We start from the raw sequence: 26,600 nt of genomic DNA on the forward strand, positions 1-26,600 counted from the left end.
ATGCCGGCTGCGCGAACAAGTGGATTAAGAAGAGTTAAATTATTTTTGTTAACCCCTCCAGCGCTATTGTACTATGCATTCTGTATTAAGAATGCTATTTTCCCTTATAACCATGTTATAAAGGGAAAATAATAATGATCGGGTCCCCATCCCGATTGTCTCCTAGCAACTGTGTGTGGGGGGGAAAAAAAATAAATAAAAATATTATAAAATCGCACCGCATCCACACTTCTATGAGGCCTGCGTTGCATGAACAAAAAAAGCACAATATAGAGCATGCTGCAATTTTCACGCAACACACAAGTGATTAGTTTAAATCACCGCTCATGTGAAGAGCCCCATTTAAATTAACGGGTCCGGATTCAGTGCGGGTGCAATGCGTTCACCTCACACATTGCACCCGCATGGAAAACTCACCCGTGTGAAAAGGGCCTAAGTGTTACACAGCATCATCATAAATCAATATAATGATATGTGCCCAGTCAGTGCTGGGAGGTCAGGACGAGAGCTGCCGCATACTCACGCTGCAAGTCCGATGCGTGGAACTCACTCATCCGAAAGGCGCCAAAGGATGAGATTCCCTGCAAATTCACATGTAAGGGATCCATCAGGATTTGTTTGGAGAAAAATAAAAAATGGGGTCCATCCATTCTAGTCATGGCTCCATTATGAATGGAAGTGAAGACTCTAGTGTGAACTAGGGGTGGGCGATATAGACGATCTGAATCTGTGCAACGATACAGATTTTGTCCATATCGCTGGACCGCGATGTTACCACAGAGTGGTAGTGAATTGATGAAGCTTCTCACCGCTCCGTGGCTCCCGACTCCACACTGTAGTGGAGTGGCCAGGGCCACGACTCGCCGAGCACCCTGCAGGAAAGGTAAGTATAGCAATTCTTCTAGGGGGGGGCTGGAGTGATCTATTTGCAAAGGATGGCCATGGGGCTTGGGGCTGATGGCACTGGAGGACATATAGAAGATGACACACAAGGCTTGGGGCTGATAACACTGGCTCTGGGGGACATGTCTGATGGCAGTTTTGTAATTTGTATACATACAGAAGAAAATATATCACAATATATATTTGAGGCCATATCGCCCACCCCTAGAGTGAACAGAACCTTACTAATTACCAACCAGCCTAGAAGGGGCTGTTCAGGCCTTGCAGTAAATGAAGAAATGTATCTCCGGGGGTTTGAGTGCTTGGGAGAACGGAGGAGTCTCAGAATGGAACAAGAACTTGGTCACCTGTCTCTGAATGGAAAGTAGCAGTGGTCACACATGTGCAATACTGATCCATTCAATCCACAGAAACTGAACAGAGCGCCAGTGTGCCTGCTGACAACAGCTCCATCCAAATAGGGGACATGGGATCACCATTATGATCATTGGGGGTCCCAGTAAGTAATCCGTTTATTGCAGGTCAACCCTTGTTAATGGTGAATAAGTCCGCCTTCACGCTGCATAGGCGGACTACGATGTGTAAGCTACTGACATTTTATGATGAAGCAATGTTCCAATTATTTTCATTGGAGAATACACAGTCAAGTCACATTATTATGACCACCATCTACACTGAACAAAAATATAAACGCAACACTTTCGGTTTTACTTCCATTTTCCATGAGCTGAACTCAAATATCTGAAACATTTTCTACAAAAAAAAAAAAAAAAACACACACCCCACACACACACACATATTACTCAAATATTGTTCTAAATCTGTGTTAGTGAGCACTTCTCCTTTGCCGAGATGATCCATCCCACCTCACAGGTGTGGCATATCAAGGTGCTGATTAGACAGCATGAATATTGCATAGGTGGGGGTTAGAAAACCAGTCATTATCTGGTGTGGCCACCATTTGCCTCACGCAGTGTAACACATCTCCATCGCATAGAGTTGATCAGGTTGTTGATTGTGGAATGTTGGTCCACTCATCTTCAATAGCTGTGAGAAGTTGCAGAATATTGGCAGGAACTGGAACACACTGTCGTATACGCCGATCCAGAGCATCCCAAACATGCTCAATGGGTGACATGTCCGGTGAGTATGCTGCCATGCAAGAACTGGGATGTTTTCAGCTTCCAGGAATTGTGTACAGATCCTTGCAATATGGGGCCGTGCATTATCATGCTGCAACATGAGGTGATGGTCGTGGATGAATGGCACAACAATGGGCCTCAGGATCTCGTCACGGCATCTCTGTGCATTCAAAATGCCATCAATACAATGCACCTGTGTTCGTTGTCCATAACATACACCTGCCCATACCATAATCCCACCATGGGCCTCTCGATCCACAACATAGACGTCAGCAAACCACTCACCCACACACACTGTCTGCCATCTGCCCTGAACAGACAGGTTATGACGACGACCTGCAGTCAGGTCCAGACCCCGATGAGCTTTCCTGAGACGGTTTCTGACAGTTTGTGCAGAAATTCTTTGGTTATGCAAACCGATTGCTGCAGCTGTCCGGGTGGCTGGTCTCAGACTATCATGCTGGATGTGGAGGTCCTGGGCTGGTGTGGTTACACGTGGTCTGCAGTTGTGAGGCCGGTTAGATGTACTGCCAAATTCTCTGAAACGCCTTTGGAGACGGCTTATGGTAGAGAAATGAACATTTATTGCACAGGCAACAGCTCTGGTAGACATTCCTGCAGTCAGCGTGCCAATTGCTCACTCTCTCAAAACGTTGCAACATCTGTAGCATTGTGCTATGTGATCAAACTGTGCACATTTCAGAGTGGCCTTTTATTGTGGGCAGTCTAAGGCACACCTGTGCAATATGCATGCTGTCTAATCAGCACCTTGATATGCCACACCTGTGAGGTGGCATGGATTATCTTGGCAAAGTGCTCACTAACACAGATTTGTGAACAATATTTGAGTAATGGGTCCTTGTGCATGTAGAAAATGTTTCAGATCTTTGAGTTCAGCTCATGCAAAATGGGAGCAAAACTGAAAGTGTTGCGTTTATATTTTTTGTCCAGTGTAATATCCAGAGTAACTGCCATGTGCAGCACTGACAGCAGCTAGATGGGTTGAGAGTGACTCAGTATGGTACAGGTAGGTTGTCATCTGTATCTGGAGCCATGCTGACTGCAGTGTATCCTAGAGCTGCTGGAGGGTGCATGGAGGAGGATACATGGAGCAAACGCAATGATCGTGGTCCTACAGATGCTCAATTGGGTTCAAGTCTGGGGAAATAGGGGGCCAGGGTAGTCCTTGGAAGTCTTGGCCATGCTCTTCCAACCAATGCCGGACATTTCTAGCCATTTGAGGCGTTTCATTGTCTTGCTGAAAGATCCAATGAAAAACCAATCAGCATGTATGGGTGTCTGATCTGCAAGCAAGGATTGATACCCAAACATTCGCCAAAGCATAAAGCTCTCACCACCGGCTTGTGTTCTTCCAGCAATGTTTGCAGGGTGTTTGTCCTCAGATATTTCTCGCCCAACACTCCAATGTCCATTCCTCTGATGAAGCAGAAAACGTTACTCATCGGATTAGGCAACCCTTTGCTGATCAGCGGAGCTCCAATTCTGATACTGCCATGAAAATGGAATCCTTTTCTGCCGATGCAACTTTGTTAGCAGAGGTGCAGTGACCATCCGTCTGCTTCAGAGCCCCATGCGCAGTACAGTTTGCCCCTGGTTCATTTTGGTGGCGAGCCGCTCCTCTGTATTTTGCCCCTCTTCATAGCCGACGTTCGCCTCCCTTATTCACAATGGTGTCATTTGTCCGCTCACAATACACACTCACCACAGCAGCACGTGAACCGTTCACAAACTGCAGTTTCAGAAACACCGCCATCCTTGGCCTGAAAGCCAATAATCCCCCTTTCTGCAGCGCTGATAAATCCCCCCTTTTTACCCATGAAAGCATCATATGTGTGCACCTTGTATACACGTCTTCATGAGCTGCACACTGCCGACATAATGCGATCCCTGATATATAAGTGGGAGGCTAGTCCCATCCAGGAGTAGATTGTGCGAGGACATGTCTAGGACAATAGTAACATCACACTGAAGAAGCAATGGAGCCGTAAAGCACGATTTGTGATCTAGTCTGCATTGTGACTGGTAATCATTACCTATGGCCAGAGTAATCCAGCAGTGGGATCCTGTGCCTCCTGCTGAGCCAGTCATCCAGTGCTGGGCAGACCCCACCAGGACAAAGCCCCCCGCAGCCGCCTGCGCCTCTCACCTGCAGCTGCTTGAATTCCTTCTCCAGCTCTTCCCATTCCTCCTGGCACTTGTGCAAGGACATGTTTGGAGACGAGCAGCGCCCCGGCCTCCTCAGCCACGCTCGCACCTGACGTCTCCTCTCCACTAGCTCGCTGCGACAGCCCAGACTGGGAGGCGGAGCCTGCACATGCGCACTGGACACGCCGGCTACTCACAGGGAGTGCAGGGTTCCATTGCCGCCTGAGGGATGGCGTGGACTGCACCGTCATCCTGGCACCTATAGCCGGACATTATATACGAGTCAGTGATGTTCAGCTTCATAACAACACACGTGACTGATATTCCAATAGATTAATAAATTAACAAGTGGGCGGTCTCTTCTGCGCGCCGCGGAAAAGGGGCGGGGACATGATCCGTTCTGTCACTGGCCTATCAGCATCAGAGCACTGCCGGCGGCGTTACTTTGTTACACTTACAACTTCTCGCGAGATCCCGTTCTGTGCACACTGCTGCGGGCGCTGAACTGCAGGCAGCGGCCCCCTGCAGGGGAAGCAGAAGTTCTAGGCCAGCTCGGCCTCCGGGTGAGTGTTGGAAACCCGAGGGCAGCGGGCATCTTTACTATTTATCTTCCGCCTAGGCAAAGTTGTGTCATGCCATTGCCAACCCTCGAGGATGAGCTGTGGCCCCTGGGCATCTATCTGTGGGCCCTCGTCAGCGAGCAGTTGTAGCATAGAGATGAGAATTTTGTGTGGGGCGAGTGGTTCTGGTTTCCGTGGCTCATGAGCTTACAATCAAGGGTAATAAGTAATTTCACAGGGCAGGAGTCACTTACCCCGCAATATCCTCAGGACCAGCACCGCCTCTGCATTGTTTACTAGTTACAGCACCATCCACTTGGTAGTGGCGGTGCCTGGTACTGCAGCTCAGTCCTGTCCACTTGCTGGGCGTTAGGCCTCTCCCCACTGATAAGACATTGATAACGTGTCCTAAAATCCTGGGAAACCTTCTAAGGTTTTTGCAAAGGTAAAATCAGCAGAGTCCTCCCATTGAAAATGGTATCTGTGCCAAAATTCCAGCGCCAGCGTTAATAGCAGGGGCGGATTGGGAACTGGAAAAAACCTAAAAGTGGCCCCATGCTGTATGCAAGTCCAAATTGACAGAAGACAGGACAACAGAAGTAGGAGGGGCCTGCTATACCGCAGTGCAGCACAGTATACCGCAGTGCAGCACAGTATACTGCCGCCCTCACCACATTATCCAACTGAAGACTGCAATCCAGCCGAGGTCAGGAGGGCACCTGTGGCCATTATGCTTCAGATCATTATTTACCTGGCTTGTAGCCATCAGGAGAGCTTGGGCGGCCCACTGGGAAATTTCCCTGTAAGGTCTATGGCCAATCCACCGCCTGATCAAGAGACTTGGGGCCCATTCACACAACCATATTTTTCCTTATGCATCCGTCATCCAATTTTGTGGATCGGATGTGGACCCATTCATTTCTACAGGGGCGCAAAAGATGCGGATGGCACACTGTGTTCTCTCATGATCCACAGTATCAGCCAACATAATCCAACATGCCCACGTTCAGCATCATTTGTGACTTGTGGGTAATAAAAATAAAATAAAAAAGCAATCCACTTGCTCATTCATCATGTCATGCTTTCGCTGGAGGTGGGCTACTTTTCCGTGGGCCACCTTGTATCACAGGGCAAAAACGGACACAGTCGTGTGAATTGACCCTTTGAGTGTGTCCACACGTTTTGTTGGGAGAAATCCACAGTAGAATACTCACGTTACTTGTGGATTTTGCTGCAGATTTCACCATCTACATTGTAAGGGGTGGACATCCACAGCACCAGGCGTTATTCACACGTCAGTGATTGTGAGCCAAAACACAATAAGGTGTAATGGAAGTATCTGTTCTGTGTACCCTCTGTTCCTGGTTTTGGCTCAGTCACTGATGGAAATCGCTGATCAAATACTGACTGAGTAACACTGCTCAATTGAGCAGATGATTGTCAGGAGGGAAGGGTTTCTTCCTGGAAAGCGCCTGCTCGTCAGTGGAGAAGACATGCAGTGATCACCTCCATCACTAATGACACCGCTCGTCCCCATACAGAAACATTGTCTGCTGGCAGCAGAGGCTGTTTAGATGGCATCTTCTATGGTATGGCCATACGGGGGGGGGGGGTGGGGTATGAATGCTGTAGATGCTCCACAGCAGAAATGCTTGCAGAAAATGCACAGCGCTCACAGTAGCAGCGAAGTCACCTGCTGCGGAACAAGCCTGCGATATAAATCTGTAGCCTGGCGATTCGGCAGGAGACCTGCTGTGATACTGACCGCGATGCTGCTGGGGGAAAAAACTGCCCATTTCTAAAGGGGTTTTTGTGGCTGTGGTACACCTACAGTGGATCAGTCACCACTATGATAGTTCTGAAATTAGCCGAGCTCAGCGATTTCCGGATGTGAATGGAAGGTAGCGGCACATGGTGGTGTGCCCCCCTTCACTTTAGGGGCCCAGTTCTGGGACTCGCTCCTATCTAACACAGGTGGCATATCCTAGTGATATGCCACCAATGTCTGACATGGAAATATCTCTTTAAAATGTCACCCGCTTTGCTGCTACTGTCAAAATGCTGTTTACTTTCCATACAGAAATCTGCAGCTTTTCTGCCACGTGTAGCTCTACCCTTAGGCCATGTTCACACAGCCAAAAAAAATGCTGTGTAAAACGCTGCCAAACTTCCCACTGATCCTAATGGGAAATGCCTGCCCTTGTGCCCATGGGCATGTACTTGTACACAGCTGTTTTACAAACCGCTTTGAGGTGGCAGAATGTGGAAGCATTTTTGAGGCTGGCTTTTCCATGGAAGTCGAGGGCAAAGGGGTAAAACGCATTGATGAGTTGGAGGGGTACCTGAAGTGTATATGGCGGTGTTTATGGCACAAAATAAATAAATCAGTTTTCAGCTGCAGATTTTTTTGCCATGTGAACATGTAGCCTCAAGGCCTGGAGAATTGCATAGTCCCATGTAAAGCGCATGTTATACAGGCAATTACCCAGGACCTTGAGCAGTTTCCTGTGGCGGGGAGCACGCAGTGATTCCTTCCATTTCAACATGTCCTCTCTTTTTCAGGCAGTGCAGACATGCCGGTTTGTTCGATTAACGGCTGCACGTTTGTCCCAGGACGGCATTGTAACGGCTATGAAATCAAACTCCACTGCTTCCCAAACTCATTGCAGAGAATAAAAGAATGGCTTCTACAGCTGGGGCAACACTTCCACGACATTGACGCCATCGCCAACCAGATCCTGGATAACAAGAGGAAGAAATACAACAAGTATCGCCTGTGCTCCCTGCACTTCTCCGACGACAGCTTTATCATAAATGCTGATGGCCGAACTCTACGTCCAAACGCTTTGCCCACCATTTTTCACGGCCTAGCGCCTTCTTCAGAAAAGATGAATGAAGATTTATCCCTAAGAAAAGCTTTCAAAAGGAAGAGAGAAAACAAGACCCCCGAAGAGAACAGTCCGCTGTGCGGGGTGCCATCACAGAATCCGTCTTCCGACATAACTCCTCAGTCAGTAGAATCCATCAAAGTAGAAGTTCTGGACAATTTTCCATTATCCGCTGAAAGTACCATAGGAAACTGCGGTATCGCCAACCAAATCGGAAAGACCGAATCATATCGGGATGCTCAAACTCAGACGGAGTTCACCTTTAAAAATTCCATCATTTACTTACTGGACAATGATTTTTTGACAGGCAACACTGTTTTTGACCCCTGTGGTCCACCATACCTCAGCCTCCAGAACCCAGTTGTGGCCCTGAACTGTTTTCTTCCTGCCCCTGGCAACCTATCTTGAGAGACTCTCGCTACCACTCAAGAACATTGCTGTGGTCTCTTATGGCTTCCTTGCGGTTCTATAGGCCTCATGCACACGACCAGCCTCATGCACACGACCGTTGTTGTGTTCCGTTCCGCAAAATGGGGTTCCGTGGTCCGTTTCCGTGTGTCTTCCTTTATTTTTGGAGGATCACCAGACATGAAGGAAAGTAAAAAATAGTCTAAGTCAAGTTTTCCATGCAAATAGGGAAAAAACGGACGCGGATGACAATCTTGTGTACCTCCGTGTTTTTTCACGGTCCCATTGACTTGAATGCGTCCGCGAACTGTTTTCCGTTAAAAAAATAGGACAGGTTATATTTTTTTGGATGGACTGGAACCACGGGTCACGGACGTGGATGACAAACGGTGCATTAGCCAATGGGTCCGCAGAAAATCACGAAAAACGGAACAACGGACACGGAATGAAACAATGGTCGTGTGCATGAGGCCTTAAGCTGAGGTTTTGTAGACATTCTATACGTCAGTTACACCAAATAATAGATGTACATTTAATTTTTTTAACCCTTGCTTGTGAAGTGTCAAGGCTAAGGGCTCATGCACACGTCCATTGGCCGACCGTGCCTGTATTGCGGTCCGCGATACACGGGCACCGGCCATGTGCACCCTGCATCATGGATGTGGACCCATTCACGCGAATGGGTCCGCAATCCAGAAAGTCAGTGCAGAACGGAGGAGAGGAACCCCAGAGAAGCACTCCGTAGTTTCTGTCCGTCCCTCTGTAACGCTAAAAAGTAGTGCATGCACTACTCTTTTGCGGTGCAGACGGACCCCGGACCCATTCAAGTTGAATGGGTCTGGATCCATCTGCAGAATCTGCACGGATGTTGCCTGTGCATTCGGGATCGCAAATTGCAGTCCCCAATGCACGGGACAGTCGATCAACTGCCGTGTGCATGAGCCCTAATTCACATTGGCACTAATCCTTTACCGTATCTTCTGCTCCGTTATAGGAGCAGAACAATGAAAGTATCAGAAGCACTGGTGCCATCACAACAGACATAAACTGCACTAGGTGGACCCCATTGACTGTGATGGGTTTCCGGCCTGCAACACTTTATTCAGAAAATGTTTTGTTTTTGTTTTAAGATTTTCTTTTTATTCCTTTCACACCATGTTTTTCGGGAGGAAATGGGTTTTTAAGCTTTTCTTTTTTCAGGTTTTACCTCTTACAGTGTGTGTGTTTTTGTTTTTTTCCCCCTCTGTTTGAGTGTAACTTTTTAAAACGCAGTATGCTCTGAGTAGGTTTTGGTTTCTTTTTTGAGGTATTTTTCCCATTGGCTTCTCTATAGGGTAAAAACAGGCAGAAAGAAACACAACAAAAATTTCTGTATAAAAAGAAAATGTTACTAAATATATTCTGGGGCTTTTTTTTTTTTTCATCCAAAAAACCCTACTAAGGCTTCTTTCACGTGAGTGATAGGGATTGTGTCAGGGTCTGTTCAGGGAAAAACGGAGGGTTTTGCACACATGTCCACTGACTTGCATTACATTCAATGTGTGCGTTTTTCCCATCTGGATTGTATCCGGATTGCACACTCCTGAATAATAGCACTCAACATCTAGCAACCATCAGTGAAAAATGCATTGCGTCCGGTTGCCTTACGTTTTTCCCACAAGCCCCATTCACTTGAAAAATGCACAATATGCTGCGATTTTTTTATTTATTTATTTATTTATTTTATTGTTAGGGCTCTTTCATATGAGCGAATTTTCCGTCCTGATGTGATGTATGTAGTGAACACATGACATGCGGACTGAATCCTGACCCCTTCATTTCAATGGGTCTTTGTGCACGAGTGGTTTTGCACGCATCATCTCTGTGTTCAGGGGTCAGGATTCAGTCGGCATGTCATGTGTTCACTACATACATCACATCAGGACGGAAAATTCGCTCATATGAAAGAGCCCTGACAATTCGTTCGCACTGTGGATTATGGCGCCAGAATTTTAGTGGGCACTCCACACAGAAATTCCGGCAGTTGGATGCATGGTGTCCACCTTCCATTTTTTTCCAAAGGGAGGCAACACTGCGATTTGCTCTGTGAGTGGTTTAAAGCCACGGCTTGGCTCCATTCAAAGGGCCAGCAGGTCCACCGCTTCCAACGTATAAACCACGGCCTTCTGAACGTAGCCTGAAAACAGGGTGAAGGAAGCCTAACCCTAAGTTCACACCTGAGCGTTTTACAGCGCGTTCAAACGCGCTGTAAAACGCTCAACACGTGAAAACCAATGATTCCCTATGGCCCTGGTTCACACTTGAGCGTTTTACCGCGCGTTTGAACGCGCTGTAAAACGCCCGACGCATAAACAAGTTCTTGAGCTCTTTTGGGGGCGTTTTTCGCGCGTTTTGGCCCATAGACTCATTTGACAACACTGCAGTCAATCACACAAACACGCGTTTACTATTGCAAAAAACGCGCTACAAATACGCGCGTCTCAGAAACGCTCAGGTGTGAACCCAGGGTTAGAGTGTCACGTTGGTCAGATATGCTGCAGCTTTTCCGACCGGTGCGGATCTTAAATCTGCAGCAAATCACCTGATGTGGATTTTCACCAAATATTTTCACTTTTCGGTCAGACCAGAAGGATTGATCCGGTGTTCCAGTATTTTGAATGCCGGATCCGGCACTAATACATTCTTATGGAAAAAAATTCACGCAAGGCTTCAGTTTTTTTTGGCCGGAGCTAAAACTGTAGCATGCTGCGGTATTATCTCCATCCTGATCAGTCAAAAAGACTGAACTGAAGACATCCTGATGCATCCTGAACGGATTACTCTCCATTCAGAATGCATGGGTATAAAACTGATCAGTTATTTTCCGGTATTGAGCCCCTAGGACGGAACTCTATGCCGGAAAAGAAAACCGCAACTGTGAAAGTACCCTAAGCAAAATTAACAAGGATCTGTCCCCAAATTACACAAGACCAGCCCCGTAAATCTTTAGCCGAGATCACAAAATGCTCATCATGCAAAGAGTTAGGATCCGGCAACATGTGTTGCGCAACACAAAGGAGTATGGAAGTGTGTGCGGCAAGAAAGTTGCGCAACGTTTGATATAACTTATTATAGTGGCGTCACAATGCAACATGCCAAATACTGCTACGCAGCAATCACAAAAAAATCCTACTTGGTCGTAGCATGTCCCGGAATGACACCTTGTAATTCATTATATGAAATGTCGCCACTTAACCATACCCTAAGGCATCTTGCACACGAACATATTTTCATTCCGTTCCGGTTTTATTTTTTTGCGGACCGTATACAGAACCATTCATTTCAATGGGTCTGCAAAAAAAAACGGAAGGTACTCCGTGTGCATTTAGTTTCTGTATTTATTTATTTTATGCACTTATATAGCGCTACTATATTCCGCAGTGCTTTACAGACATTAGCATCCAACTGTCCCCAATGGGGATCCCAATCTAAGGTCCCGTATTTCCATTTCGCTAAAAGATCAAACTTGTCCTATTGTCCGCATTACGGGCAAGTATAGTACTGTTCTATTAGGGGCCAACTGTTCCATTCCGCATAATTAGGAATGCACACTGATGTCATCCATATTTTTTGCAGACCGCAAAATACATACGGTTGTGTGCAAGAGGCCTAAGGCCTCTTTCACACGGGCGTCATGTTTTTTGCCCAGATAAGAGGTGGGTGCGTTGCGGGAAAATGCACGATTTTTCCGTGCGAGTGCAAAACATTGTCATGCGTTATGCACTCGCGTGAGAAAAATCGCGCATGTTTGGTACCCAAACCCGAACTTCTTCACAGAAGTTCGGGCTTGGGATTGATGTTCTGAAGATTGTATTATTTTCCCTTATAACTTGGTTATAAGGGAAAATAATAGCATTCTGAATACAGAATGCTTAATATAATAGTGCTGGAGGGGTTAAAAATAATAAAAAAGTTAACTCACCTTCTCCTCTTGATCGCTTAGATGCCGGTCTGTTCTTTATCTGTGGGCTGAATGACCTGAGGTGATGTCAGATCACATGCTCCAATCACATGGTCCATCACCATGGTGATGGAGCATGTGATCTGACATCACCACAGGTCCTTCAGCCCACAGCTAAAGAACAGACCGGCATCTAAGCGAACAAGAGGAGAAGGTGAGTTAACTTTATTATTTTTAACCCCTCCAGCACTATTATATTAAGCATTCTGTATTCAGAATGCTATTATTTTCCCTTATAACCATGTTATAAGGGAAAATAATACAGTGAATAGACTGTCACCTAGAACCCATGCGTGAAAATCGTACCGCATCCGCACTTGCTTGCGGATGCATGCGATTTTCACGCAACCCCATTCATTTCTATAGGGCCTGCGTTACGTAAAGAGGAGCATGCTGCGATTTTCACGCAACGCACAAGTGATGCGTGAAAATCACAGCTCGTGTGCACAGTCCCATAGAAATGAATGGGTCAGGATTCAGTGCGGGTGCAATGCGTTCACCGCACGCATCGCACCCGCACCGAAAACTCGCCCGTGTGAAAGGGGCCTAAGGCTCCTTTCACACGGGCGAGATTTCTGCGCGGGTGCAATGCGTGAGGTGAACGCATTGCACCCGCACTGAATCCGGACCCTTTAATTTCTATGGGGCTGTGCACACGAGCGGTGATTTTCACGCATCACTTGTGCGTTGCGTGAAAATCGCAGTATGCTCCTCTTTGTGCGTTTTCCACCCAACGCAGGCCCCATAGAAGTGAATGGTGAAGTGTGAAAAGCGCAAGCAAGTGCAGATGCGGTGCGATTTTCACGCACGGTTGCTAGGAGACTATCGGGATGGGGACATGGTTATAAGGGAAAATAATAGCATTCTGAATACAGAATGCATAGTACAATAGGGCTGGAGGGGTTAAATTTTTTTTTAACTCTCCTTAATCCACTTGATCGCGCAGCCCGGCTTCTCTTCGCTTCTTCATCTTTGCTGTGCACAGGAAAAGGACCTGTGGTGACGTCATTGCGGTCATCACATGGTCTGTCACATGATCCATCACCATGGTAAAAGATCATTTTAATATATATAATGTATGTAATATACTGTAGAAGTAACCTGTATAGTCGCCTACCGTATTTAGTGGGGATAACATCGTTAACTAATCCCAGGAGACTCCTCCTCGGCGTGCGGGCCCCCTGGAAAGCCAAGTTTAGTATTTGTATAGGCATGCACCTCCGTCCAAAAATTCAGAATAATCATCGGGCACTGCCACACCATGTGAAAGAAACAGCCACTATGGTATCCGCAACGGTGCATTGAGGACTAGTTAATTTACGCGTCTTAAATAACCTGCCAGGTGTATAATACACCCTAAAGTATGTAACCATTTCAACTGTATAAGTTGGTCTCTGGCACTAACAACTGTGGATCGCCACGTGCGGCTCAGTTCTCTCACAGGAGAGGCCTCCAAATCTACTACATCATGTCTCCATGGTACAAAATCTATCAATCGGAGAATCTTGCTCATCCATTAGTGTTGCATATAAAGTGGACACTGGTTTAGCTAATTGTGCTCTTCTTATCACAGGGCCACATTCCAGCCTCAGTGGACCTCTCTTAGCCAGGGAGAAGGATCTCAAGTTCTGGCGAGCTTTTACACATCCAGAGCTGTGCGCCATCTTGGAGTCCCTGGCGGATGCTGCTGCTGCCGCCTATGCCGGGGACTCCGAGATGGCGCACGGCTTGGGATGTGTAAAAGCTCAAGTTTTTGCGAGACCTTGAGCTCCTTCTTCCTGGCTAAGAGCGGGGCGCTCTGATTGGATGCACTCGCAGCCAGGGAGAAGATAACCGCGCCCAGGACAAATTCCAAGTCCCCGCCTAGTTGAACCGAATCGCCTTGTTGGCATATGAGGCGCCATAACAAATGGGGACCACAGTGGTCCTTTGAAAAAAAAAAAAGCGGAAAGACCTCACTGGGGGCCGCACTGTAAGGTAATATAACTATTTCAATACATGTATCCTGGTGAAAGGTCCTGTTTAAAGGGGTTGTCCGAGTTATGAAAAAAAATAATATAGCACTGAAAATCTGATATATAACTAAGCTAAGCAAGTTTTATGCAAAAATATATATATATTTTTCCTCATGTCCCTGGTTCTTTTCTGGGCCTTTGTTTACATGCAATAAAAACAATCTCTGCCTCTCCCCCCTGCTCTGCTAAGGGAGTGAATACAAGTACTGCCATGAGTGACATGTCTGGCTGCTGGGAGGCTCTGCAGCATGTTGTAAGTGTAGGACTACAAGTCCCAGCTGTATAATGACACTGCTAAGGGAGTGGCTACAAGAGCTGCCCTGAGTGCTGGGAGCCTGCTGGAAGAGACTGCAGCATGTTGTATGTGTAGGACTATAAGTCCCAGCTGTATAATGACACTGCTAAGGGAGTGGCTACAAGAGCTGCCCTGCCTGCTGGGAGACTCTGCAGCATGTAGTCCTACACATACAAGTCCCAGCTGTATAATGACACTGCTAAGGGAGTGGATACAATAGCTGCCCTGAGTGACATGTCTGACTGCTGGGATACTCAGCAGCATGTTGTATGTGTAGGACTACAAGTCCCAGCTGTATAATGACACTGCTAAGGGAATGGCTACAAGAGCTGCCCTGCCTGCTGGGAGACTCTGCAGCATGTAGTCCTACACATACAACAAGTCCCAGCTGTATAATGACACTGCTAAGGGAGTGGATACAATAGCTGCCCTGAGTGCTGGGAGACTCTGCAGCATGTTGCATGTGTAGGACTACAAGTCCCAGCTGTATAATGACAATGCTAATACACACAGGATCTCCCCCCTACCACCTTGTGCAATGCTGTCTCTAGTATATCAGCTCCAGTGCCCAGAATTGTCCCTGCCTGCAGAGCTGTGCAGCTGAAGGGGTTAAGAATCCTAGCAGAGAGTAGATTGCAGTGAAGGGGGGGGGGGGGGGGGCGTGTCCAGCACAGTGATGTTTACAGGCTTGTAAATGACCTTTATCAGAGCAGGGAGAGAAGCTGACATCATAGGTCATGTGACCCTCAGTGACATCTGAGAAACCAGGCACCGGAGATAAAGGGAGTGAATTGGAAAGCTGTTACATTTGCTTAGTTAGGAACATAGAAAGAACAAAAAAAATAACTCGGACAACCCCTTTAACTGTGTGGAGGAACAGCGGCCTCTAGTGGTAAAACTGCACAATGACAACTCTAAGGCTGGTTTCACACGGGCGTTGCGGAAAAATGTGCGGGTGCGTTGCGGAAACACCCGCGATTTTTCCGTGCGAGTGCAAAACATTGTAATGCGTTTTGCACTCGCGTGAGAAAAATCGCGCATGTTTGGTACCCAAACCCGAACTTCTTCACAGAAGTTCGGGCTTGGGATTGATGTTCTGAAGATTCTATTATTTTCCCTTATAACATGGTTATAAGGGGAAAATAATAGCATTCTGAATACAGAATGCTTAGTATAATAGCGCTGGAAGGGTTAAAAAAAAATAAAAACGTTAACTCACCTTATCCCCATGATCGTGTAGTTCCCGGTCGGTCTCTTCTTTAGCTGTGGGCTTGGGCTGAATGACCTTTGGTGATGTCAGATCACATGCTCCAATCACATGGTCCATCACCATGGTGATGGAGCATGTGATCTGACATCACCACAGGTCCTTTAGTCACAGCTAAAGAAGAGACCGACCGGGAACTAGGCGATCATGGGGATAAGGTGAGTTAACTTTTTTATTTTTTTTAACCCTCCCAGCACTATTATACTATGCATTCTGTATTCAGAATGCTATTATTTTCCCTTATAACCATGTTATAAGGGAAAATAATACAGTGAATAGACTGTCACCTAGAACCCATGCGTGAAAATCGCACCGCATCCGCACTTGCTTGCGGATGCTTGCGATTTTCACGCAACCCCATTCATTTCTATGGGACCTGCGTTACGTGAAAAACGCAGAAAATAGAACATGCTGCGATTTTCACGCAACGCATAAGTGTTGCGTGAAAATCACCGCTCATGTGAACAGCCCCATAGAAATGAATGGGTCAGGATTCAGTGCGGGTGCAATGCGTTCAACTCACGCATCGCACCCGCACGGAAATCTCGCCCGTGTGAAAGGGGCCTAACAAGTAAAAATTCACATCAACAGTATTAGAAACCGTATTTAAGCAATGGTGGCTTTCACCCTCTTACATGCCCTAAAAACCGTATGTGTTACTTTCAGGTTTTTTTATGCCCATTTTCTGCAGCTCTCGCCCTTGCATTTCAGAGTGTGAAATCCGCATAAACAACTGGCATTCTGTGGATTGCTAAATCTGCATGAAAAACGATGAGTACATTTTGCTAGTACTGTATTGCGCTTCGAAAAACTGTAATCTGCATTGTATGCAGGTAGCCTTAAAGTGGTTGTCAAACTTCAGTGTTTTTTTGTTTTTTTTTATATTTTCCCACACCCAGCAGGACCTGTCAAGGGACCCTTGGTGCCTAAATGTAATCTCCCAGTACAGACGAGGGTCATGTGCAGTGTTGCAGCCAATGACTGGCCATTGGCTGCAGCAGCACAAGTAAGGCTACTTTCCAGGACGTCCCTCCATGACAGCACCCATGGAGGTTGTCCTATTGGTCTCTGTAGGGACAGGAAGCGAGAGAGATTAAAAGGCCCCCACCCCTCCCACTCTCCAGTGTTCTTCCTGTCCCTACAGGGATGGGAGCCGAGAGAATCTTTTCCCTGCCCTGGGAATCTATATGGGGCCGAGCCTGGTCGGGGGGGTCTCCCTCTCCTCTTCAGGCTCCGGGGGCCCTAAAAGCTAGCACCTCTCTGGGTAGAGGTCCCCTGGCTTCCCCAGATACCTTCTTTTCTGGCCGCATCGGCGAGGAGCTGAGAGCGGTCGGGAGCGCTGTGTGGTGGCCGCGGTATCAGGGAGCCGAGGCCGCTTCTTCCGGGTTCGGGAGCTCTGGGATCGGCTGCGGCTCCTGCGCTCGGCGCTCCTCCCGTTCGGCGTGCAGCCCATGTGACTGGAAGTGCGGGTCACATGGGCGAAAGAAAGATGGCGGCGCCCAGGGAACGCCGAGCCCGGCGGAATGCACGCAGGGGGGGTCGACTCTGCATGGCATTGAGTCCCCCCCCCACCTGGAAATAAGGAGGCGGAGCCGCGCGGCAACGGGTGGACCAGGTAGGACTTAAATTGAATGTCAGTTTGCTGTCCAGGTGTGGTATGGAGGTCCAGATGTCAGCTATGCAGGACACTAGCGCAGACATCCCTACCCCGAGTCATGTAAGTAAAGTGAGATGTATCCAGGTCCCTCTCCTTTATTCCTTACGCTGGGCTAATGGTCTCTCTCTCTTCCTACCAGGGGGAGAAAGACACCACGGTTAAGTCGCTGGGAGAGCCTAAAAAGAAACCCAGAAGATGTGCGCTATGCTCAAAGAGACTGGGGGAGGCATATATAAAAGCCCTGTGTAGTGACTGCCTAGCAAAAATCCTCAGAGACGAACAATCCTCCCTTCTGGCAGACCTGAGAGTGATTGTGAAAGAGGAGATCCAGGCGGCCAGCTCTAGTGTAGCGCAGAAACCCTGTGCCGTCTCCCCTCCCCCCAAAAGACCCCGTGTGCTCAGGGAGTCGGATTCTGAAGAAGAAGGCTTATACCTTTCAGAAGGGGAAACCTTAAAGGGGGACGACGATCAGGGTTCTTCCCATATGGCCGATGATCAGAGAAGATATTTCTTCTCACAAGAAGATCTAGATCCCCTCCTGTCGGCTGTAAGACAGACTATGGATATAGAGGAAGAGGAACAGACTCGCTCGATACAGGACGAGATGTTCGGCGGCTTAAAAGCTAGGAAGAAAAAATTGTTCCCGGTGAACGAGAATTTGAAGGACCTAGTCATAGACGAATGGGCTGACGCCGATAAGAGATTGTATATACCGCGGGAATTTAAGAACAGGCTTTTGTTCAACCCGGAGGACACAAAACTGTGGGATGTAGTCCCTAAAGTCGATATCCAGGTGGCGAAGGTGGTAAAAAGAACCACCCTCCCCTTTGAGGACTCAGCCCAGTTAAAGGAGCCAATGGATCGGAAGATCGACGGTTTGCTCAAAAGAGCATGGGAAGTTTCGGCCAATAGCATTAACACCAATATTGCTGCTACGTCCGTGGCCAGATCTCTGTGTCTTTGGGTGAACCAGCTGGAAGAACATCTTAGGCAAGACACCCCTAAGGAAGAGATCCTGGCGTCATTACCCCTATTTAAGATGGCTGCATCCTTTGTAGCAGACGCCTCAGCGGAGTCCATAAGATTTGCAGCAAAAACAGACTCCCTAACCAATACGGCAAGGAGAGCCCTGTGGCTAAAACCCTGGTCGGGGGATATAGCCTCCAAGAATAAACTATGCGCCTTACCCCTTAAAGGTTCTCACCTCTTTGGTCCGGTACTGGATGAGATCCTGGAGAAGACAGCGGACAGAAAGAAGGGGTTTCCGGAGGAAAAAGGAAAGAAACCTTTGCCCTTTCGTAAGACAACCAGCAGCTTCCAGGGCACTCCCAGAGGTAAAGGGAAGACTGGAAGGTGGAGCTACCCCAAAGGGGGAAAAGGTCGAGGTTTCCTTTTTAACCCCAATTCCAAGCCTGAGAAACAATGACGCCAGGCCAGTAGGGGGCAGACTCCAGTTCTTTTGGGAAGAATGGACCAGGATAACCAAAAACCAATACATCCTGGAATCCATCCGAACGGGGTTCAAGATAGAGTTTCGCCTTCCTCCTCCTCATCTATTCCAGACCACAGTCTTTCAATCGACCTCTCTGCAGGACCAGCTCCTGACGGACATCCAAAAACTTCTGACTTTAGGCGCAATTGTACAAGTCCCTCCTTCAGAGGAGTTCAAAGGTCACTACTCAAAACTCTTCCTCATCACAAAACCAGATGGCTCCAAGAGAACCATCATCAATCTGAAATTTCTGAACAAATGGATAACACATCATCATTTCAAGATGGAATCAATAAAATCTGCAATTCCGTTGATAAGCCCAGGGGCGTTCTTATGCACCCTGGATCTAAAGGACGCATATTATCACGTCCCCATTCACCCTCATTGTCAGCAATATTTGAGGTTCGCAATCAAGAAGGACGGAAGGATTATGCATTTCCAGTTCCAATGTCTCCCGTTTGGAATTTCATCAGCCCCACGCATCTTCACAAAGGTAGTGGCGGAGATAGTTGCCTATCTAAGACAGAGACAGGTAACTATAGTCCCCTACCTAGACGACTTTCTGCTTGTGGCAGACTCAGAGGAGGAGTTAGAGCTTCACAAAGGAAGGACTCTATCTTTACTCACTCGTCTAGGATGGAAAATAAACCTGGAGAAATCGGACCTACAACCAGCAACGCAAAAGAAGTTCCTAGGAACCCTCCTAAATTCCGTGACCCAATACTCTCTTCTTCCCCAAGACAAGCAGGTCAGCATAAGGGAAAGAATAAGAGCCTTCAAACTAAAGAAAAAACGGACTCTGCGGGAAGCCATGCAGGTCCTAGGACTGATGACCTCATGCATCACAACTGTTCCTTGGGCCCAGTTCCATACAAGAACCCTCCAGGCGGAGGTCCTCGCTTCTTGGGACAAGGACCACAGATCACTAAACACCAAGGTATCTCTTTCAGACGGGGCGGTAAACTCCCTCTCCTGGTGGTTGGTAACAGAAAACCTGTCCCGAGGAGTTGCCTGGAACACGATACCGCTCAAAACATTAACCACGGACGCAAGCAGCCATGGTTGAGGAGCCCACCTAGGGGACCAGTTCTTTCAGGGCAGTTGGTCCGACGCAGACGCCCTAAGATCCTCAAACTACAGGGAATTGAAAGCGGTCTGGGAGTCCCTAAGAGCGGCAGAACATCTCCTCATAGGTCATCATGTCCGAGTGCTATCGGACAACATAACAACAGTTTGCTACATAAAAAGACAAGGAGGGACGAAGAATCCTCATCTCCAGGACCTAGCGAATCTCATCTTCAGCTGGTCAGAGGAGAAGATCTTGTCCATTTCAGCCACACACCTGAAGGGATCTCTCAATTACACAGCGGACTTTCTCAGCCGACAATTAGTCAGGCCAGGGGAATGGAAGTTGAACCAGGAGGTATTCCAAATGATTTGCCAACAGTGGGGGAGACCTCAAGTGGATTTATTTGCGTCCAGCAGAAATACTCAGCTGGACTATTTCTTCTCGCTAGACCCAAGAGGAGGACCACTGGCGGTGGATGCTCTTTCCCAACCTTGGGATATGAGCCTAGCCTACGCTTTTCCCCCACTTCTCCTCATACCGCTAATCCTGAAGAAATTGAGAGGGTGCTCATCCACGCTGATCTTGGTAGCTCCAGCTTGGCCCAAGAGAGCCTGGTTTTCGGTTCTAAAGACCATGTCCATCAGGGAACCAATAACCCTTCCAAGAAGACAAGACCTACTATCACAAGGTCCTCTGTTTCACCCCAACCTGGACAAACTGAACCTTACAGCGTGGATCCTGAGAGGCAAACCTTAAGGAACAAGGGACTCTCGGACAAGGTAATTTCAACTTTACAGAGCTGCCGCAAACCTATTACAAGAGCAATATACAACAAGATTTGGAAAAAGTTCTCATCCTGGTTGTCACAGAACCAGGCAGATGCCAGATCCCCCACGGTGGGTTGTATTTTAGAGTTCCTTCAGGAGGGGTTTGATGCAGGTCTGAAACCCAGCACACTCAAAGTACAGGTCTCGGCACTCAGCTGTTGTCTCGATACTCCCCTTGCAGATCATAGGTGGATTAGAAGCTTTCTAAAAGCAGCTTCCAGATTGAGGCCCACTTTGAGACAGTCGGTTCCCCCCTGGAGTCTGAACGTAGTTCTAGAAGGATTATGCGATCCTCCGTTTGAGCCGATTGGGCAGATATCCGAAAAATTTCTGTCTCTCAAAGCAGTGTTTCTTCTGGCTATAACCACAGCCCGCAGGATAGGGGAAATCCAAGCCTTGTCAATTAAACAACCTTACTTAAGGATTTTGGATGACCGCATAATCTTGAAGCCAGACCCAGCCTTTCTACCTAAGGTGGTCTCTGCTTTCCATAGAGAACAAGAGCTAACACTCCCTTCATTTTGTTCCCTCCCCAAAAATATACAGGAGGAAAGATTCCAGAGGCTGGACGTTAGAAGAGCAATCCTGGCCTATCTGGACAGAACCAGTTCCTGGAGGAGATCAAGTAATCTGTTCATCCAGTTCGGTGGGAAGAATAGAGGCTTGAAGGCCTCAAAACAGACGCTGGCTCGGTGGATTAAGGACACCATCAGAGAAACATACAGGCTGCAAGAAATAGCCTGCCCCTTAAATCTGAAGGCACATTCCACGAGAGCAATGGCAACTTCCTGGGCCGAAAGGGCCGACGCTACAATTGACCAGATTTGCAAAGCGGCAACCTGGTCTAGCTTCCTGACTTTTGCCAAACATTACAGGCTAGACGTTTTGGCCGGACAGGACTTGGCCTTTGGGCGGAAAGTCCTTCAGGCAGTAGTCCCCCCCCTAGGAGATTCAGTTGTTAGTTCTCCATGGGTGCTGTCATGGAGGGACGTCCTGGAAATACTGGTTTAGTTTACCGGTAAATCCTTTTCCAGGAGTCCGACATGACAGCACCCTGTACTACCCTCCCCGTTATGCTGGTTCCAGCCTTGTAAGCAGTGTGAATATAACATTGTATTAATAAAGGTGTTGGATCCTATCCGGTGTAGTAATTTGAAAGAACACTGGAGAGTGGGAGGGGAGGGGGCCTTTTAATCTCTCTCGCTTCCTGTCCCTACAGAGACCAATAGGACAACCTCCATGGGTGCTGTCATGTCGGACTCCTGGAAAAGGATTTACCGGTAAACTAAACCAGTATTTCAAGCTAGCGTTTTAGTTTTCCAGTATTGAGATCCGTCATAGGGGCTCAATACCGGGGAAAAAAACGCTTCCGTTTTGTCCCCATTTATTGTCAATGGGGACAAAACTGAATGGAATGCTCCAAAATGCATTCCGTTCTGTTCTCATACCGGAAAGCGTACTGCGGTTTGCTTTTGGTCCTGGGATGTGGAGCAAGACGGATCTGTCATGACCCCCAATGCAAGTCAATGGAGACAGATCCGTTTTCTCTGCCACAATAGAAACAGATCCGTCCCCCACTGACTTTCAAAGGAGTTCATGACTGATCCGTCTTGACTTTGTTACAGATAATATAACTGGATCCATTTAAAACGGATGCAGGTGGTTGTATTATCAGTAACGGAAGCGTTTTTCCTGAACCCTGCCGGATCCAGTAAAAACGCTAGTGTGAAAGTAGCCTGACCCCCATTCCCTGCTCTGTGGGGGGTCATTTAAAAACACTTGAAAGTTGGACAACCCCTTGGCACAGGGCATCTACCTGCAATAAAGTTGTGGTTATTGCTGACCCTGGCTGATCCTGCACTGAGGTTGTCCCGGCCGTGATTTGTTTACCTGGCTGCAACAGTGATATCACGTTGACATCACATGACCGCTGCAGCCAATCATTGCCCTCTTTGGTGAGCCATTGAGGTAAGTAATGATCACTAATTTATTTATTATTTTATACAGCTGCAAGAAAAAGTAAGTGATCCCTTTGGAATGACCTGGATTTTGTTCACCGATTACTAATGAAATGTGATCTAATTATTATCTAAGTCACAATTGTAGACAAACACAATGTAACTAAACCAATAACGCACACAAACAGTTCATGTTTTTTACAAAGCTTATTGTGTAAAATTCTGACTACAGTGAGAAAAAGTGAACCCCTAAATGTAATATTCTGTAGAGTCTCCCCTTAGCAGCAATCGCCTCCATCAAACATTTCCTGTAGCTGCAAATAACATTTAAACAATGACCATTTCTCCCTTGTGTTTCAGTTCATCAGTATTTCTGGGATGCAGGGATGTGCACACATAGGGCCCCCTTCTGCCCCTGACCCCCCCCCCCCCCCCACTTGCACAAGTCTCCTGCGGCAAATCCACGCAGCAGTGTTCAGCGCTGCAGTCGGGGTCACTCGGTCAGTAGTAGTCACGTGGGGCGGCGCGCAGGATGTCTGGAAGTGAGCTGACTGTGACTGCGAATGCTCACCAGTCTGTGAGTGAGCTTGTGTTGTGCTCGTCTGTGAGTGCCACTGTGCCATCATGGAGGTGGTTGGGGGAGAAATGTACCATGGGGTGAAGGGGTCACTTCTTACCGGCACATTATTGGTGGCCACTATAGGGGCATCTACTGAGGCCACAAAGAAGGGTTAAGTTATATGGAGGGCTCTGTACAGTGGCATTTTATACTGGGACACATTATGGGGAAGGGGGAAGAGGAGTACTATGGGGTCATCTCCGGGGGGCACTAAGAAGGGGTATTTTATGCTTGCAAATTATAGGGAACACTAAGGGAATTCAACTGGGGCACTATATAGGGGCATTTTATACTGGTACATTATGGGGACACTAGGAGGAAGGGGGGAGAGGAGCACTATGGGGCATTTACTGGGGGCACTATATAGGGGTATTTTATACTGGCACATTATGGGGGACACTATGGGAACATTAGCTCAACTGGGGGGCATTACAAGGGGGTATTTTTTGCACCGTGTATTGTAAGGAGAATTATTACTACTGGGGGGGGGGCATTATGGTGGGCTTTATTACTCCCCCATGGTATGATCCCCTAGACTCCCTGCTCTGCTATCCCTCTGCCCCTTCTCCAAATCCTTATTATGAAATCTTTCTCATTAGGATAAAGCACATCAGCTCCGCCGAGCCCCCGGCCAAAGTGCTGAAGTGGTGTCCGAGATCCCCAAGGGCCAAGCCAAGTAATTGTAAGTTTTCATGTGAAATATGTTTATGTTATACACATATAGCCTACACTGTGCCACACAATATTGAGTATACCTCTACACTGTGCCACACAATATACAGTATACCGCTACACTGTGTAGTCTGTTCTATAAGCACCACAATCTAGAAGTGTCCCTCCATGTGGCATCATGTATGTGGGCAGACAGTGTTGTATCATGTAATTTGTGGGCAGAGAGTGTGACATCATGTATGTGGGCAGACAGTGTTGTATCATGTATGTGGGCAGGCAGTGTTGTATCATGTATGTGGGCAGGCAGTGTTGTATCATGTATGTGGGCAGGCAGTGTTGTATCATGTATGTGGGCAGGCAGTGTTGTATCATGTATGCGGGCAGGCAGTGTTGTATCATGTATGCGGGCAGGCAGTGTTGTATCATGTATGCGGGCAGGCAGTGTTGTATCATGTATGCGGGCAGGCAGTGTTGTATCATGTATGCGGGCAGGCAGTGTTGTATCATGTATGCGGGCAGGCAGTGTTGTATCATGTATGCGGGCAGGCAGTGTGACATCATGTATGCTGGCAGGCAGTGTGGTATTATGTATGTGGGCAGGCAGTGTGACATCATGTATGTGGGCAGGCAGTGTGACATCATGTATGTGGGCAGGCAGTGTGACATCATGTATGCGGGCAGGCAGTGTTGTATCATGTATGCGGGCAGGCAGTGTTGTATCATGTATGCGGGCAGGCAGTGTTGTATCATGTATGCGGGCAGGCAGTGTTGTATCATGTATGCGGGCAGGCAGTGTTGTATCATGTATGCGGGCAGGCAGTGTTGTATCATGTATGCGGGCAGGCAGTGTGACATCATGTATGCTGGCAGGCAGTGTGGTATTATGTATGTGGGCAGGCAGTGTGACATCATGTATGTGGGCAGGCAGTGTGACATCATGTATGTGGGCAGGCAGTGTGACATCATGTGTGTGGGCAGGCAGTGTTGTATCATGTGTGCGGGCACACATATTAGTTATCGCCGCGTCCTTAAGACTCTGCTCTATAAAAATACCCCATGACAGAACCCCCTCAGATGAACACGGTCAAATAAAATAAAAACGGTGCAAAAAAAGGTGGTTGTTTTTTTTTTTTGTCCCCTTACATCACAAAAAGTGTAATAGCAAGCGATCAAAAAGTCATATGCCCCCCCAAAATAGTGCCAAAAAAACCGTCCTCTCATCCCGCAAAAAATGAGCCCCTACCTAAGATAATCGGCTAAAAACTTTTAAAAAAAAACTGACTCTTAGACTATGGAGATACTAAAATGGTTGCTCTATATTACATTTTTGTGAGGCAAGGTTACCAAAAAAAGAAATTCTGAAATTTCATCTCCATTTGCCATAAACTTTAGAGGAACACCTAAAGGGTTAACAACGTTTGTAAAATCAGTTTTGTATACCTTGAGGGGTGTAGTTTCTTAGATTGGGTCACTTTTATGGAGTTTCAACTCTAGGGGTACATCAGGGGGGCTTCAAATGGGACATGGTGTCAATAAAACAGTCCAGCAAAATCTGCCTTCCAAAAACCACACGGCGCACCTTTCCCTCTACGCCCTACCATGTGCCCGTACAGTAGTTTACGACCACATATGGGGTGTTTCTGCAAACTACAGAATCAGGGCAATAAATATTGAGTTTTGTTTGGCTGTTAACCCTTACTTTGTTACTGGAAAAAATGGATTAAAATGGAAAATGTGCCAAAATATTGAAATTCCTAAATTTCATCTCCATTTGCCAAGATGCTTCCAGATGGCTGAATATGGGGGTCCCTGCAGCAAGTTTGAGAAGGTAGGTCCTGGGGAAAAGAGGATACTGGCTAGCTTTCCTCTATACCTAGAAGCCATCTCAGCTCTGTGTCTAGAATAATAAACTGGGGAGTTAATATATGAACATAGGCTGGTTGAGGTGCTGTACATTGAATATATGTATGTAGAGCAGTAAATCTACTGTGTTATGTGCCACTTGTGCAGGGGGTGGGAGACTAAGGGCCCACCTTTCTCAGGTGCCCACCGAAGGATTCACCTGTAATTCTGTGGGCCAGTCCGAGCCTGTGTGCGTCTACAGGTGACATGCCACATATCTGGTGGTGTTCTCAATGGCCTTCTTGTTACTAGCCTTCCAGAGTCTAGGAGAAACCAGGCTGTACCCATTCTGCGACACATGCTTTCATACACAAGGAGCCATCTACAGTGGGACAATATGCTATTAACCCCTACAGGATGTCCGCCATACATATATGGTGGAAGTCCGGTCTTTAAATATGGTGACTCATGAGTGCAGCGAGCACCATAGCCACTGAGTTTCTCCTGATTTAAACAGCAGAGGCCCGGAGCTAATGTCTGCGATCGCCAATAATGGCAATTGCAGACATTTAACACCTCAGTGAGCACAGCATCTGAGCAGTGAAAATGCAGGAGCTGCATGTTCCCATACCTATAACAGCCTCCCCCAGCTGAAATGAGGCTCTGATGCCTATCACTGGTTGGTATATTCCAATACAGGCCTGCAGGTGGCAGCACTGCCTTGGAATATACAGAATGCTGTATTCTGTAATAGATAAATATCCATTACAGCATGCAATTCGCAATCTAATGATTGTTATAGTCACCTAGGGTGAAAAAA

General features: G+C 47.3%; 3 protein-coding genes across 4 annotated transcripts in view; 2 read left to right on the forward strand and 1 right to left on the reverse strand.

Annotated features, from left to right (window-relative positions):
- Positions 1-4,414, reverse strand: part of TMEM120B (transmembrane protein 120B) — a 62,415-nt gene extending 58,001 nt beyond the window's left edge. Inside the window, exon 1 of the mRNA XM_044290535.1 lies at positions 4,213-4,414. Within this exon, the coding sequence (XP_044146470.1) occupies positions 4,213-4,275 (63 nt within the window). The 5' untranslated portion in view covers positions 4,276-4,414. The remainder of the gene's footprint in view (positions 1-4,212) is intronic.
- A 246-nt stretch (positions 4,415-4,660) lies between these two features.
- LOC122934839 lies at positions 4,661-9,690 on the forward strand. The gene is made up of 2 exons (XM_044290536.1): positions 4,661-4,774; positions 7,334-9,690. Exon 2 carries the CDS (start codon positions 7,345-7,347, stop codon positions 8,065-8,067), a length of 723 nt encoding a protein of 240 aa, XP_044146471.1. The 5' UTR covers positions 4,661-4,774; positions 7,334-7,344; the 3' UTR covers positions 8,068-9,690.
- Positions 9,691-17,156: 7,466 nt separating this feature from the next.
- On the forward strand, positions 17,157-21,851 carry LOC122934854 (lamina-associated polypeptide 2-like). 2 transcript variants are annotated; one of them, XM_044290537.1, is made up of 2 exons: positions 17,157-17,361; positions 17,441-21,851. In XM_044290537.1, the coding sequence occupies exon 2, from the start codon at positions 18,770-18,772 to the stop codon at positions 21,698-21,700; it is 2,931 nt and encodes a 976-aa protein (XP_044146472.1). In that variant the 5' UTR covers positions 17,157-17,361; positions 17,441-18,769; the 3' UTR covers positions 21,701-21,851. The 2 variants fall into 2 exon arrangements, with proteins under 2 accessions (XP_044146472.1, XP_044146474.1); XM_044290539.1 differs by having other exon boundaries at positions 17,441-19,569.
- Positions 21,852-26,600: the final 4,749 nt, after the last annotated feature.

This window comes from Bufo gargarizans, chromosome 1 (genome assembly GCF_014858855.1).
Source record: "Bufo gargarizans isolate SCDJY-AF-19 chromosome 1, ASM1485885v1, whole genome shotgun sequence".
NCBI lineage: Eukaryota > Metazoa > Chordata > Amphibia > Anura > Bufonidae > Bufo > Bufo gargarizans.